The sequence below is a fragment of the Pongo abelii genome, chromosome 9, assembly GCF_028885655.2.
Source record: "Pongo abelii isolate AG06213 chromosome 9, NHGRI_mPonAbe1-v2.0_pri, whole genome shotgun sequence".
NCBI classification, from domain to species: Eukaryota; Metazoa; Chordata; class Mammalia; order Primates; family Hominidae; genus Pongo; species Pongo abelii.
The window spans coordinates 97,384,175-97,399,805 of record NC_071994.2 but is presented as its reverse complement, the minus strand read 5'-3'; the positions used below and the strand labels follow the sequence as shown (position 1 = coordinate 97,399,805).

The 15,631-nt window shown below is 37.8% G+C and overlaps 1 protein-coding gene across 3 annotated transcripts in view; it reads left to right on the top strand.

Moving 5' to 3' along the window:
* The window catches only part of MRE11 (MRE11 homolog, double strand break repair nuclease), a 78,736-nt gene that overhangs the window by 26,981 nt on the left and 36,124 nt on the right, over nt 1-15,631 (top strand). For all 3 annotated transcript variants that reach the window (XM_024255393.3, XM_024255395.3, XM_024255394.3), the window contains exons 11-14: nt 2,608-2,734; nt 10,217-10,317; nt 11,677-11,850; nt 14,922-14,984. In XM_024255393.3, the coding sequence (XP_024111161.1) occupies nt 2,608-2,734; nt 10,217-10,317; nt 11,677-11,850; nt 14,922-14,984 (465 nt within the window). The remainder of the gene's footprint in view (nt 1-2,607; nt 2,735-10,216; nt 10,318-11,676; nt 11,851-14,921; nt 14,985-15,631) is intronic.

The window sequence follows — 15,631 nt, the reverse complement described above, 5'->3', positions numbered from 1 at the left end:
TGACTTCGAAATCTTTGCGTAGACTTCCTTGTTGTTCGTATCTCCAGGAGTCCCCTGAGGCCTGGTACTGAGGAGTGTAGTCTTTAAACCAGCAGTGTTGTTGTCACCTGGGAAATTTTTAAAAATGCAGAGTCTCAGACCCTGCATCAGAACCCACTGTATTTTAACAAAAATCTCCAAGAAATGTATATGTTCATGAAAATTTGAGAAGTCCTGGGATGTAGACTGTGGAGGTAAAGAGTACAGTGTAGAGCCAGACTTCATGAGCTTCATTCTGGCCCAACCACTAGTTGTATGACCTTGAGCAACCGCATCTCTTATCCCTTGGTTTGTATTAGGTTGGTGCAAAAGTATTTGTGGGTTTTGTCATAGAAAGTAATGGCAAAAACTGCAGTTACTTGTGCACCAACCTAATGCTTCATAGATTTATGAGATCTAAATGGATTAAATAGTGTCTGGTGCCCAGTAGGTAATCTGGTCCTGTTTCTTTATCCCACTGTCACTGGCATAGTGAAGCCCTTATTGATACTTCCTGGCCTATTGCTGCAGCCTCCTACGAGGACTCTGCTTCCAGTTTCCTTCTCTCTCCACATTAGTGCCAAAATGATATTTGTAAAACACAGTTTTGCGTGTCTTTTCTGCTATAAATAACTTAATTATTCCCCAGCACTGACAGGAAAAAGTCTAAACTTTTTTAGGTTAGCATTCAGGGGTGTACATGATCTGGTCTAAACCAAAAAAGCTGCTGTTCCCTGGGTGCAGTGCAGTTTATTTCACTGGAACCTTTGTCCATGTTGGTCCTGTTGCCTTTCTTGACCTCCCCGCAGAGAACATGCTTCTTTCTTTGTGTCCTCATTCAACTTTGTACATACCTCTTATAGCATCACTCGCAGTCTGCTTCCAGTGATCTGTTTACATGTTTGTCTTCCCAGTCAGTTTGTGAATTTCTTGACAGCCAAGATTGTATTTATTTATGGTTGTATCCCTGGCCCTGAACAGCATACCTAGAACGTTGAGGACATCCAATAAAATTTGTTAATTACCAAACATTTATAAATGAGAAGTTCAAAGGGGAGACCTAATAGCTTTAGCATTTAGTATTTTGTCTTTTATAACATGGTAGCTGAAGAGATGATCTGGGTAAGGCTGGGCATGGTGGCTTATGCCTGTAATCCCAGCACTTTGGGAGGCTGAGGTGGCTGAATCATCTGACGTCAGTGGTTCGAGACCAGCCTGGGCAACATGGTGAAACCCTGTCTCTACTAAAAATAAAAAAATTAGCCAGGTATGGTGGTGCATGCCTGTAATCCCAACTACTTGGGAGGCTGAAGCATGAGAATCGCTTGAACCCAGGAGGCAGAGGTTGCAGTGAGCTGAGATTGTGTCACTGCATTCCAGCCTGGGTGACAGAGTGAGACTCCATCTGAAAAAAAAAAAAAAAAAAAAGAGATGGTCTGGGTAATAACAAAAATAATTACTTTAAGGGAATCACATAGTTCTCTTCATTATGGCAAAAGATCCCAATTTTCTCATCTGTGTTTGCCTGACAGCATTAAAACTAACCAGACTTTAATAGAAAATTGGCATTTCTTTTCCTAAACACAGTAAATTATGAATTCATTCATAAAACAGCACATATTGTCATATAAGTAATATTACAAAACTACATTATACTGACTAAAAGGCATTCATTAATTCATTGACTAAATCTTATTGAGTACCTGCTATTATGGATGCTGCAGGATATAGGGATGATAAAACAGATGAGGTTTTGAATTCATCGAGCTTACAGGAGGTGGAGGTGCGAAGAGAGACATAATACACAAATATAAAATAAATGAACAAAAAACCTTAGCAGATAGTGATGATGAATGAAAGTGGGAGCACTTTAGGGAGCATTCTGGATAAGCTGTGAGGTGGTGCAGTGCTGGTCCCCATAGCATACTTTGGGAACAGCTAGTTTAGGAGAACATATCTCTGAGAAAGAAAGGTGGTATTTGTCTTTGTAAAGGTCTGTTTACTGCTACAGACTTCTGTAGAAAGAGTCTACCTTGAGAGAAGTTCTCAGTTTCAGTGAGATACCATGTTTTGGAGGTAATCATTTCTCAAGGCTCACAGATTTGATTCTTTATTACCTGGATTTTCCTAGCATTCATCTTTCTCGTGAGGCACATCACTAAGATGATAGACCAATTTACTAATGCATTTAGGGCTAGTATTTTATTTTGGTGTGTGTTTGTTTGTTTCTTTGTTTTAAAAGTTCAGAAAATTGTTTAGAAATTCTGTCTCCTTTTCAGATGGTTTGCCTGGTAGTTACCTAGACTATTAGTGTTATCAGGGAGAGATGTAATCATTCTGCATTGTGGAAATTATTGCAATACCTTGATTCTATCGAACAAAGTATTTTGCTTATGCTTATAAACTTGTCAAACATTAGTTTCTCAATAGGATAAATGATATAGCTCCATCATGATCTACTGTAGGAAATTAATTCATAAATTTGAAAGCATCAAGCATAAACACTGTGAATACTGAAGGATTAGTGTGTGTTTTAAAAATGGGCAAATTGTTGTTTCCTAGCTTTCATAGATTATTCTGTGTTTTCAGGTGGACTATAGTGGAGGTTTTGAACCTTTCAGTGTTCTTCGCTTTAGCCAGAAATTTGTGGATCGGGTAGCAAATCCAAAAGACATTATCCATTTTTTCAGGCATAGAGAACAAAAGGAAAAAACAGGTAAGCTAGTTATTTTTACAAGTTAAAAAAATGTTCTTATAGGATTTGTGAAGGAATCTTTAGTAAAAACTGTAACATAATAATGGAAGATGTTTTAATATGATTGTAATGTCTTAAACAAATTGACAGTTGGAATAATTCTCTTGTCTTCTAAAAATTAGATAGCAGTCTTTATTGTTATTATACTTTAAGTTCTAGGGTACATGTGCACAATGTGCGGGTTTGTTACATATATATACATGTGCCATGTTGGTGTGCTGCACCCATTAACTCCTCATTTACATTAGGTATTTCTCTTAATGCTATCCCTCCCCCCTCCCCCAACCCCACGACAGGTCCCAGTGTATAATGTTCCCCGCCCTGTGTCCAAGTGTTCTCATTGTTCAGTTCCCACCTATGAGTGAGAACATGCAGTGTTTGGTTTTCTGTCCTTGCGATAGTTTGCTCAGAATGGTTTCCACCTTCATCCATGTCCTTGCAAAGGACATGAACTCATCATTTTTTATGGCTGCATAGTATTCCATAGTGATATGTGCCACATTTTCTTAATCCAGTCTGTCATTGATGGACATTTGGGTTGGTTCCAAGTTTTTGCTATTGTGAATAGTGCCGCAATAAACATAGGTGTGCATGTGTCTTTAGAGCAGCATGATTTATAATCCTTTGGGTATATACCCAGTAGTGGGATGGCTGGGTCAAATGGTATTTCTAGTTCTAAATCCTTGAGGAATCACCACACTGACATGTCATTCCACAATGGTTGAACTAGTTTACACTCCCACCAACGGTGTAAAAGCATTCCTGTTTCTCCACATCCTCTCCAGCACCTGTTGTTTCCTGACTTTTTAATGATTGCCATTCTAACTGGTGTGAGATGGTATCTCATTGTGGTTTGATTTGTATTTCTCTGATGACCAGTGATGTTGAGCATTTTTTCATGTGTCTGTTGGCTGCATAAATGTCTTCTTTTGAGAAATGTCTGTTCATATCTATCACCCACTTTTTGAAGGGGTTGTTCGATTTTTTCTTGTAAATTTGTTTAAGTTCTTTGTAGATTCTGGATATTAGCCCTTTGTCAGATGGATAGATTGGGAAAATTTTCTCCCATTCTGTAGGTTGCCTGTTCACTCTGATGGAAGTTTCTTTTGCTGTGCAGAAACTCTTTAGTTTACTTAGATCCCATTTGTCAATTTTGGCTTTTCTTGCCATTGCTTTTGGTGTTTTAGTCATGAAGTCCTTGCTCATGCCTATGTCCTGAATGGTATTGCCTAGGTTTTCTTCTAGGGTTTTTATGGTTTTAGGTCTAACATTTAAGTTCTTTAATCCATCTGGAATTAATTTTTGTATAAGGTGTAAGGAAGCGATCCAGTTTCAGCTTTCTACATATGGCTAGCCAGTTTTCCCAGCACAATTTATTAAATAGGGAATCCTTTCCCCATTACTTGTTTTTGTCAAGTTTGTCAAAGATCAGATGGTTGTAGATGTGTGTTGTTATTTCTGAGGACTCTGTTCTGTTCTGTTGGTCTGTATCTCTTATTTTGGTACCGGTACCATGCTGTTTGGTTACTGTAGCCTTGTCATGCAGTTTGAAGTCAGGTAGGGTGATGCCTTGAGCTTTGATCTTTTTGCTTAGGATTGTCTTGGCAATGTGGGCTCTTTTTTGGTTCCATATGAACTTTAAAGTAGTTTTTTCCAATTCTGTGAAGAAAGTCATTGGTAGCTTGATGGGGATGGCATTGAATCTATAAATTACCTTGGGCAGTATGGCCATTTTCACGATATTGATTCTTCCTATCCATGAGCATGGAACGTTCTTCCATTTGTTTGTGTCCTCTTTTATTTCGTTGAGCAGTGGTTTGTAGTTCTCCTTGAAGAGGTCCTTCACATCCTTGTAAGTTGGATTCCTAGGTATTTTATTGTCTTTGAAGCAATTGTGAATGGGAGTTCACTCATGATTTGGCTGTTTGTCTGTTATTGGTGTAGGAATGCTGTGATTTTTGCACATTGATTTTGTTTTTATTTTTATTTTTTTGAGACAGAGTCATGCTCTGTCGCCCAGGCTGGAGTGCAGTGGTGCGATCTCGGCTCACTGCAAACTCCGCCTCCCAGGTTCATGCCATACTCCTGCCTCAGCCTCCTGAGTTGCTGGGACTACAGGTGCCCGCCACGATGCCCGGCTAATTTTTTGTATTTTTAGTAGAGACAGGGTTTCACCGTGTTATCCAGGATGGTCTCGATCTCCTGACTTTGTGATCCACCCGCCTTGGCCTCCCGAAGTGCTGGGATTACAGGCGTGAGCCACTGCGCCTGGTCTGCACATTGATTTTGTATCCTGAGACTTTGCTGAAGTTGCTTATCAGCTTAAGGAGATTTTGGGCCGAGACGATGGGGTTTTCTAAATATACAATCATGTCATCTGCAAACAGGGACAATTTGACTTCCTCTCTTCCTAATTGAATACCCTTTATTTCTTTCTCCTGCCTGATTGCCCTGGCCGGAACTTCCAACAGTAGGAGTGGTGAGAGAGGGTGTCCCTGTCTTGTGCCAGTTTTCAAAGGGAATGCTTCCAGTTTTGTCCATTCAGTATGATATTGGCTGTGGGTTTGTCATAGATAGCTCTTATTATTTTGAGATACATCCCATCAATACCTAGTTTATTGAGAGTTTTTATCATGAAGGGCTGTTGAATTTTGTCGAAGGCCTTATCTGCATCTATTATCATGTGGTTTTTGTCTTTGGTTCTGTTTATATGCTGGATTACGTTTATTGATTTGCGTATGTTGAACCAGCCTTGCATCCCAGGGATGAAGCCCACTTGATCATGGTGGATAAGCTTTTTGATGTGCTGCTGGATTCGGTTTGCCAGTATTTTATTGAGGATTTTTGCATTGATGTTCATCAGGGATATTGGTCTAAACTTCTCTTTTTTTGTTGTGTCTCTGCCAGTCTTTGGTATCAGGACGATGTTGGCCTCATAAAATGAGTTAGGGAGGATTCCCTCTTTTTCTGTTGATTAGAATAGTTTCAGAAGGAATGGTAGCAGTTCCTCTTTGTACCTGTGGTAGACTTTGACTGTGAATCCATCCAGTACTGGACATTTTTTGGTTGGTAGGGTATTATTTATTACCTCAATTTCAGAGCCTGTTATTGGTCTATTCAGAGATTCAACTTCTTCCTGGTTTAGTCTTGGGAGGGTGTATGTGTCGAGGAATTTATCCATTTCTTCTAGATTTTCTAGTTTATTTGCATAGAGGTGTTTATAATATTCTCTGATGGTGGTTTGTATTTCTATGAAATCAGTGGTGATATCCCGTTTATCATTTTTTACTGCATCTATTTGATTCTTCTCTCTTTTCTTCTTTATTAGTCTTGCTAGTGGTCTATCAAGTTTGTTGATCTTTTCAAAAAACAGCTCCAGGATTCATTGATTTTTTTGAAGGGTTTTTTTGTGTCTCTATTTCCTTCAGTTCTGCTCTGATCTTAGTTATTTCTTGCCTTCTGCTAGCTTTTGAATGTGTTTGCTCTTGCTTCTCTAGTTCTTTTAATTGTGAAGTTAGGTTGTCTATTTTAGATCTTTCCTGCTTTCTCTTGTGGGCATTTAGTGCTATAAATTTCCCTCTACACACTGCTTTAAATGTGTCCCAGAGATTCTGATATGTTGTGTCTTTGTTCTCATTGGTTTCAAAGGACATTTTTGTTTCTGCCTTCATTTTGTTATTTACCCATGTCATTCAGAAGCAGGTTGTTCAGTTTCCATGTAATTGAGCGATTTTGAGTGAGTTTCTTAATCCTGAGTTCTAGTTTGATTGCACTGTGGTTTCAGAGACAGTTTGTTTTGATTTCTGTTCTCTTACATTTGCTGAGGCGTGCTTTACTTCCAATTATGTGGGCAATTTTGGAATAAGTGCAATGTGGTGCTGAGAAGAATGTATATTCTGTTGATTTGGGGTGGAGAGTTCTGTAGATGTCTATTAGATCTGCTTGGTGCAGAGCTGAGTTCAATTCCTGGATATCCTTGTTAACCTTCTGTCTCGTTGATCTGTCTAATGTTGACAGTGGGATGTTAAAATCTCCCATTATTATTGTGTGGTAGTCTAAGTCTCTTTGTAGGTCTCTAAAGACTTGCCTTTTGAATCTAGGTGCTCCTGTATTGGGTGGATGTGTATCACTGATACCCTTTCTCCCACTTGATCAAATTGGCTACTGTAGCTTGTGCATATGTCGTGTAGTTCTCGTGCCATGGTTTTCAGCTCCATCAGGTCATTTAAGGTCTTCTCTGCGCTCTGTATTCTAGCTAGCCATTCGTCTAATCTTTTTTCAAGGTTTTTAACTTCCTTGCTGTGGGTTCGAACATCCTCCTTTAGCTTGGAGAAGTTTGTTATTACCGACCTCCTGAAGCCAACTTCTGTCAACTCGTCAAAATCATTCTCTGTCCTGCTTTGTTCTGTTGCTGGCGAGGAGCTGTGATCCTTTGGAGGAGAAGAGGTGCTCTGGTTTTTAGAATTTTCACCTTTTCTCCTCTGGTTTCTCCCCATCTTTGTGGTTTTATCTACCTTTGGTCTTTGATGATGGTGACCTACAGATGGGGTTTTGGTGTAGATGTGCTTTTTGTTGATGTTGATGCTGTTCCTTTCTGTTTGTTAGTTTTTCTTCTAAGAGTCAGGGCCCTTAGCTGCAGGTCTCTTGGAGTTTGCTGGAGGTCCACTCCAGACCCTGTTTACCTGGTATCCGCAGCAGAGGCTGCAGAACAACAAATACTGCTGCCTGATCCTTCCTCTGGAAGCTTCGTCTCAGAGGGGCACCCAGCTGTATGAGGTGTCAGTCGGCCCCCTACTAGCAGGTGTCTCCCAGTTAGGCTACATGGGGGTCAGGGATCCACTTGAGGAGGCAGTCTGTCCGTTCTCAGAGCTCAAACTCGGTGCTGGGAGAACCACTGCTCTCTTCAGAGCTGTCAGACAGGGATGTTTAAGTCTGCAGAAGTTTCTGCTGCCTTTTGTTCAGCTATGCCCTGCCCCCAGAGGTGGAGTCTACAGAGGCAGGCAGGCCTCCTTGAGCTGCGGTGGGCTCCACCCAGTTCGAGTTTGCAGTCTATTTGTTTACCTACTCAAGTCTCAGCAATGGCGGACACCCCTACCCCAGCCCACTGTGTTAGCCTCTGTGGACGTGGGACCCGCAGAGTCAGGCACGGGATATTATCTCCTGGTGTGCCGTTTGCTAAGATCGTTGGAAAAGCGCAGTATTAGGATGGGAGTGTCCCGATTTTCCAGGTACCGTCTGTCACTGCTTCCCTTGGCTAGGAAAGGGCTAGATAGCAATCATTTTTAAACCTGTGGATATCAATAAAGAAATGGAAGACTTTCTCTGAAAACGTTTTTTTTTAAAACAGTCTTGCTAAGTAATAATATACACAGACTTCAGAGATTTACTGCTCAAAATACATATGTATTACTTAGTATATATTATTAATGTTCAGAGAATGTACTCTCAATTTTTGCATTATTAAGCATTTTGACCTTAAAGTATACAGTGATTTAGGACGACTTCAGACTTTGGGAATAAGAGTTGTTTCATAGTTTGGTATTCCTGATGATCCAGGTAATTAATTTCCAATTAAATTTCACAAAAACTAATTCCCCTTTTTTTAGCATTTATAAAACAGGGTCATCTGACTGAAATAGTGCTTTTCCACAAGAAGTATTGGACATATAAAATATAGAGACTGTTAGAGTTATCGAGTCAGAGAATTTTCATAGAAATGTTTGGCTGTTTACAAGTAAGCTACCTAGGTTTTTATGAGCCTAGATTTAACGGGCTTCTATTTTTGCTGTCAAATTGTGATCAGATATTGGGTATGCTATGAATTCAACCTGAAACAATCATTCAGATATTGAAGTAGACATCGTGTAATACTGCTTTAGGAGGGGGAAATCCATATCAGAGAATTATATTTTTATGTTATAAATTTTAATTAGTTGTTTCTTGATAATAGTTTACTTCCATTATGCATTAGATTATGCATCTATATCAATTGCTTGAAATTTTATTAGTGTAACATTTAGAAGAGAAACAGAATATACAACTAGAATATACAAATATCTTTCAAGAATTTCATCTATAGTGAGTTTTGTTTTAGTGATTTCTAAAAAATTTGTTTAAACCTAAGTTGCTCAATGGAAACAATGGCATTTTTGTGTGTTTTATTGAAGGCATTTTCTGTTGCATTGCCAGCTCTGCCACTTAACTACACCATGCAAATTGCTAAATCTCTGCTAAGTTTTCTCATCTCTAAAATCAGGCTAAGGAGTGTACTGGTCTCATAGGATTGTTGTGAGGATTAGATGATAACAATGTATACAAATGGTCTTAACATAGTGTGTGGCATAGTAAAATGTAGTAATCATATTTATTTAGTAATATTAACTCTCCTGCCTTGAAATTCAAAAAAGATTTTTGTTCACCTGTCCCGGCATTTGGGAAGAAAAACACTGAACATTATCTCTCTTTCCCTTCTAGGCCTTTTCTGCCTGAAATTTTTTCTCCCTATTTTGCTCAGTGAATCTTGTTCCTTCTGCAAGTGTTGATTCAAATGACAGCTGTGTTTTGATACCTATACAGGATTTTCTGCCTTCTTTGAGAAGAATTAATTGCTTTCTTCTCTATGTGTTATATTCTCGGGAGCACTTACCACTTTGTATTATAGAAATTTTTCTTATGGGCAGGGATCCTATCTTTTTACATGTAGACACTTAACATGCATTTACCTGACAAGGGTTATTGACAGAGCAAATATTGGACTCTGTGCTTCCTAACTTCGTACCGAGTGCTTTTTTTAGTCTGTGCCTCCTGTTTTTGAGACAATCATCTTGCTTAGTAATGCAGCAGAAGTGCATTAAACATACTTCCCCTTTGTCTTACAGGATGTTAAAAAGATATGTGCTCAAGGGCTGAGATTTAATTAAATTAATAATTTTAACCGTTAAATCAGAGACATTCTTAAGTGAAAGTGTCGTGTTGTGTATTGAGCTATGAGTACATGGTCGTGACTACCATTCATAGTAGAGTTTTATGCTACTACCTTGACATCACAAGGCACCAGCAGTACCCATGATTGCTTTTGCATCGTCAGTGTAGCAATTGTGGCAGATGGCAAAATGGCAAATAACATCTTAGGATTATTATGAAAGTATTTTTGATGTTATTACTCCCTGAATGGGTCTTGAGGACCTCCAGAAGTCTGTGCTTCACCCAGTGAGAACAGCTACAAGACACCTATCTTGGAGGTATGGACGAGAAATACTGACTGTGGGGAAAAGACCGTGGCTATTAACAAAAGTGGCTTGTTTTGCCCCAAAATTTACCATGTTGAGCAAGCTGGCAGTTGATAAAGTTTGGCCTTGCCTTCTCCACTGACAACTTGCAATGAGTATGCACATTTTAACATTATGATAGAAGCTATTTTTTGATATACTTCTTTTTTTCTAGGAGAAGAGATCAACTTTGGGAAACTTATCACAAAGCCTTCAGAAGGAACAACTTTAAGGGTAGAAGATCTTGTAAAACAGTATTTTCAAACCGCAGAGAAGGTAATTTCTTACAGTTCACATTTCGAATAATGGCTACCTTACAGTAACAGATTTTAATTTAGAATATGTTTAGTTGATAGTTTAAACAAAATGAATCCTCAAAATGTTTCTATGAAGTAAGTAGGGTGACAATTAATTACATTCATTTGCAGTTGCTGCACAGCAGGGAAAATTAGTGTTTAATTAATGTTAGTTATTAGTACTGTTATTAATATAGCTGTTATTGTTGATGTTGTTGTTCTCTTTCTTTGTATCTCTGTTGCAATTATTAAACTAAATGAATAATTTTAACTTAAATCAGGGACATTCTTAAGTGAAACTTAGAAGTAAGTAGGGTGACATTTACATTCATTTGTAGTTGCTGCACATCAAAGAAAATTAGTGTTTAATTAACGTTAATTATGAATACCATTATTAACATAACTGTTATTGTTGTTGTTATTCTCTTACTTTATTTGTGTCTCTATTGCAAAGATCTCAATCCAGATTTAGTTTTCTCACATTTGGATGTAATTTCAGAATTATTCTACAAACAAAGACAGCCACGTGATGGTGAAACCACTGAAACTTACTGTCATGAGTATATGCCACTCTAAGATCCTCTGGTTGTATTAGTTTCCTATTGGTGCTGAAACAAATTTCCACAAACTTAGTGGTTTAAAACAACACAAATTTATTATCGTACAGTCGTGTAGGTCAGAAATCTTACATAGGACTGAAATCAAGGTTTTGGCATGGCTGTCTTCCTTTTTGGAGGCTCTAAGGGAGAATCCATTTCCTTACCTTTTCCAGCTTCTAGAGGTGCCTACTATGTTCCTTGGCTCTTGCTCTCCTATTATCTTCAAATCCTGCAATGTTGTATCTCTCTAACCATTTCCCCAGAGTTATTTTTCCTTCCAGCTCCCATCTGCCTCCCTCTTCTGCTTTTCAGGACCCTTATGATTACACTGGGCCCACCTGGATAGTCTCTGATACTCTCCCTATTTTACAGACAGCTGATTAGCAACCTTTGTTCCTCTTTGCCATGTATTCACAGGTCCCAGAGTTTAAGACGTGGACATCTTTAGGGGGCTTTTATTTTGCCTACCACACTGGTTAATTTCATCTCTATTAATCATAGCTGCCATTTTTGGACTCCATATCCTAGCCATCAGGCCTGTACATTTCACGTGTCCTGTACTCCTCCCCCATTTCTGGTTTTGACTTTGCTTTTTCTGGTTCCTGATATTAGTAGGCTTAACTACAACTGTTCACTATATTTTTTCTCTGGTAACATATTTGGTAATTTTGCTTTCTCATCTGTAATTATTTTGTAAGGAATAAATACTATTTCTGCATCCAGTGATTTGTATCTTACAGAATGTGCAGCTCTCACTGCTAACAGAAAGAGGGATGGGTGAAGCAGTACAAGAATTTGTGGACAAGGAGGAGAAAGATGCCATTGAGGAATTAGTGAAATACCAGTTGGAAAAAACACAGCGATTTCTTAAAGAACGTCATATTGATGCCCTAGAAGACAAAATCGATGAGGAGGTAAGTAACTAATTTGAGTGTCTAGGTCTATTTAAGAGTAGCTCTGAGATTTTTTTCTGGTAAATCACTATTTAACCTCTCTGATTTGTTTAGTTTTTCTCATCTATAAAATTGAAATGATAAAATGAAGGTTAAATTAGAAAATGTAGAAATGCCTAGAACAGAGTCTTGCATGTGGTTGGTACTAAATAAGTGTTTTGTTCCCCATGGATAGTATCTTCTCTTAAAGATCCTTTGAAAGGGCTTTAAAATGAACCTTTGTAGGATGGTAATTTTTGTTCATTTTAATTTTTTTAGTAAGTTTTGATTGAGATCTTGAATTTCATTTAGAAAATTTCTGCTAAGCAAGAAGCAGTGGAAAAATTACAGGAAAAGCTGTCTAGACTTGACTACATAGAAATCATAAATGTTTGCATATCACATTGTCAAAAAACAAAATTAAAAGATATTGACATGAAAATATTTGTATGTGGGCAGAAAAAAAGGTTAATATTCTTAATATAATATTAATGAGCTCTTAGAAATCTTAAAAATAATTAAACATTTGATACAATAATGAACAAAGGACATGAATAAGTGGTTCATAAAAGAAATGTAAATGGCTAATAAGCATATGAAAATGGTGTTTAGCCTAGGATAATCAAAGAAACTCAAATACATCTTTTGTTTGTCAAATTGGCAGCAATGTGAGAAAAATAGTATCTAGCACACTGCTGGTAGTAGTATTACGTTTGAATAGCTTTACTGAAAAGCAGTTTGGCAGAGTATATTAAGAGGCTTAAGATTTACCCTTTAACTCAGCCTGGGAAATTTCCCTCCGAAAATAGTGAGATAGAGATTTGCATATGGAGTGATTCATCTTAGTGTTGTTCATAGTGGGGAATAATTGGAAATGTTTTCATACAATAAATGTTGGTACGTATACCATATAAAATTTTGCACAGCTTAAAAATGACATTTTGGAAGAAGAACATGAGAAGATATTTCTAATCTAATGTTAATTGGGAAAAGAATTTCAAAGATGAAAAACTGCATAGTATAATCTCAATTATTTTTATTTTATATGTAATTGTGTATGTTTATGTAAATAAAGAAAATATCCCGGATATATTATCAACAGTTATGTCAAGGTAGTTATATTACAGGGGATCACTTTCTCTATTTCCCAGATTCTCCCTAAGCAGAAGAACAAAACAACATTGTTTAAAAACAAAAAACAAAACTCATTCCCTTATTTTAGTGCTTTTGGTTAACATGGTTCTCTTAAAGCCTTATGGTGTCAATGTGTAACTAATATTATTTAATACCAAGTACTTCCAGAGGTAGGACAGGCAGTTCACGCTCTAAAACCATTCACTCTATGACTCTGGATGTGTTGGGTTTGCTAATTTATAGCATAAATAGATTTGTCAGGTACATACCAGAAATAAAACATGACCATCCCCACCTGGAGTGACATCATGACTCCTGAGCAGCAAAGTCTGTGTGGGGTGTGTGTGTGTGTGTGTGTGTGTGTGTGAGTGAGAGAGAGAGAGAGAAAGAGAAAGAGTGTGTGTGAGTCATGGTGGCTCTGACCAGACACCCGTGTTCAAAATCAAAACTCTTATTTGCTGTGTACCCATCATTGAATTATCTAAACCCACCTATCCCTCAGTATCCTCATCTGAGGATAAAATGGTGATGATAATAGGCCCTCCTTCAAGGTTGTTGTAAGGATTAGAAGAATTAATCCATGTAAAATCCTTAGACTAATACTGTCTGACACATAGTGCCTGTTCAGTGTTCCCACTCTGACTCTCATTTCTCTTCTATGAATGGCTTTGCACCTTTGGTATGCTACATATCACGTAGGGCATGATTACATAGTGTGTCATCTTTTAAAATATTGTTATTCTTGTATTTTTCCTCTACTGAATCATAACAAACATGCTGTTATTTCTTTCAGCTTAAGAAACAAACAAAACTCTCGATCCCATTTTCCTTTAGCTACTGCTCTCTGTTCCTCTTCTAGAGCAGAATCGCTTCAAAGAGTTTTCTGTATTTGCTGACTGATTCTTCTCTCTCCATTTTCTATTGAATCTATCCACTCAGGCTCATGATCCCATCATTCTAGTGAAGCTGCACTTGTCAAGATCACCAGTGACTGCCATTGCTAAATCCACTGTCAGTTTTCTATCTTACATCTCACTTGACCTTCTTAGAAACATGTATTTTATTGGATTTCAAGATACCAGACTCTTGTTATCTTCCTGCCTCACTGGCTGCATATTTTCAGTGTCTTTTGTTGATCCCTCTAATTGCTCCAGCCTTTTACATTGGAGTCTTATTTGCTGTCCCCTCACCCATATCATCAATTGATAATAGATTCCATGAGAGCAGCTTTTTGTCTGTTTTGTTAATGACTATGTTCTCAGTTTCTACGATAGTATATGGCACATTGAAGGTGCTCAGTAAATACGTGCTGAGTAGATTATTAAATAAATGGGCTTAAAGAACGTATACATAGCTGTATAATAAGAGCCTTGTGAGCAGGAACCATTAAAAAAGAAACCTGTAGTCTCCTTGATACCAGGACCATGCTCAGCAAACCTTCATGAGTTGACTCCTAATAAAAATGGATCTTCAGGGGCCACCCACTTCAGATCCCATTTCACAGAGCCTCCTGGATGTCTTGCAGCAAGGTGCACGAGAGTGATTTGCAATGTAATAAATATTTCAAGCCTTGTCAAGGAGATATTTTTGTTTTTAACTAGTTTACTGAAGTATAATACCCATGGGGTATTAGAATTTTTCCTCTACAGTCTGAAAGACTTTTTCAGTGATGTGAAACATTTTGGCAGCAGGTAATGTAATTTTGCTTCAGGTCAATATGAGGTTTTTTTTTTTTTAAGAGTACATTGTGCACTTTTAACGTTAATAATTGGAAAAATATGATTTATTTACTTTTGTGAGACAGATTGTTAAATTTGCAAGTTTTATAACATAAAGCATTTCTTAATTGTAGCCCCTTGTTTTATATTTACATAACTGGAATAGGCAACATGCTTGTGATTTACTCTGTTATGATCTAGGTACGTCGTTTCAGAGAAACCAGACAAAAAAATGCTAATGAAGAAGATGATGAAGTCCGTGAGGTAATTATTCTGCTGCAAATTCTTGTGTTTATATATCACTTTCTTAAACTAGAATAACCTGTAGGTTTAATTAGAATAGTCAGTCCATAGGTCTAGGGGATAGGAGTGAGCTGGGGTTGGCTTAGGATGGCTGCTTTTGGTTGATTTCAGTTCAGCCTACAAATATTCTGCTCATTGCTCTTTTTTTCCCTTTTGTTCTTGTCTAAAACCTGTTTAGCAAGTGCAGTGGCTCACACCTGTAGTCTTGGCTACTTGAGAGGCTAAGGTTGGAGGGGATTGCGTGAGCCCAGGAGTTCAAGGCTGCAGTGAGCTATGATTGCACCACCACACTCTAGCCTGGGCAACAGAGCGAGACCCTGTCTCTGAAATAAATAACTAAAAATAAATAAAACCCATTTAATTGTATGTGTGTGGAGATATATACAACAAAAGCCCCTATTACTCAAAATAATATCTCTTTGTTAGCAGAGCATCTTATAGATAAAATCTTATCTTACTGAGCTGATATTATTTTGGGCAAAAAAGAAACTTAAAGTGTTTTGGTTAGCAGTGTTAACCGTAAGTAAGCAAGCATGGGTAAATAGACAATTTCTATTATCTATTCTAAAATATTAAAATTAGCGTAAGCACCATCATCACTGTCTTCT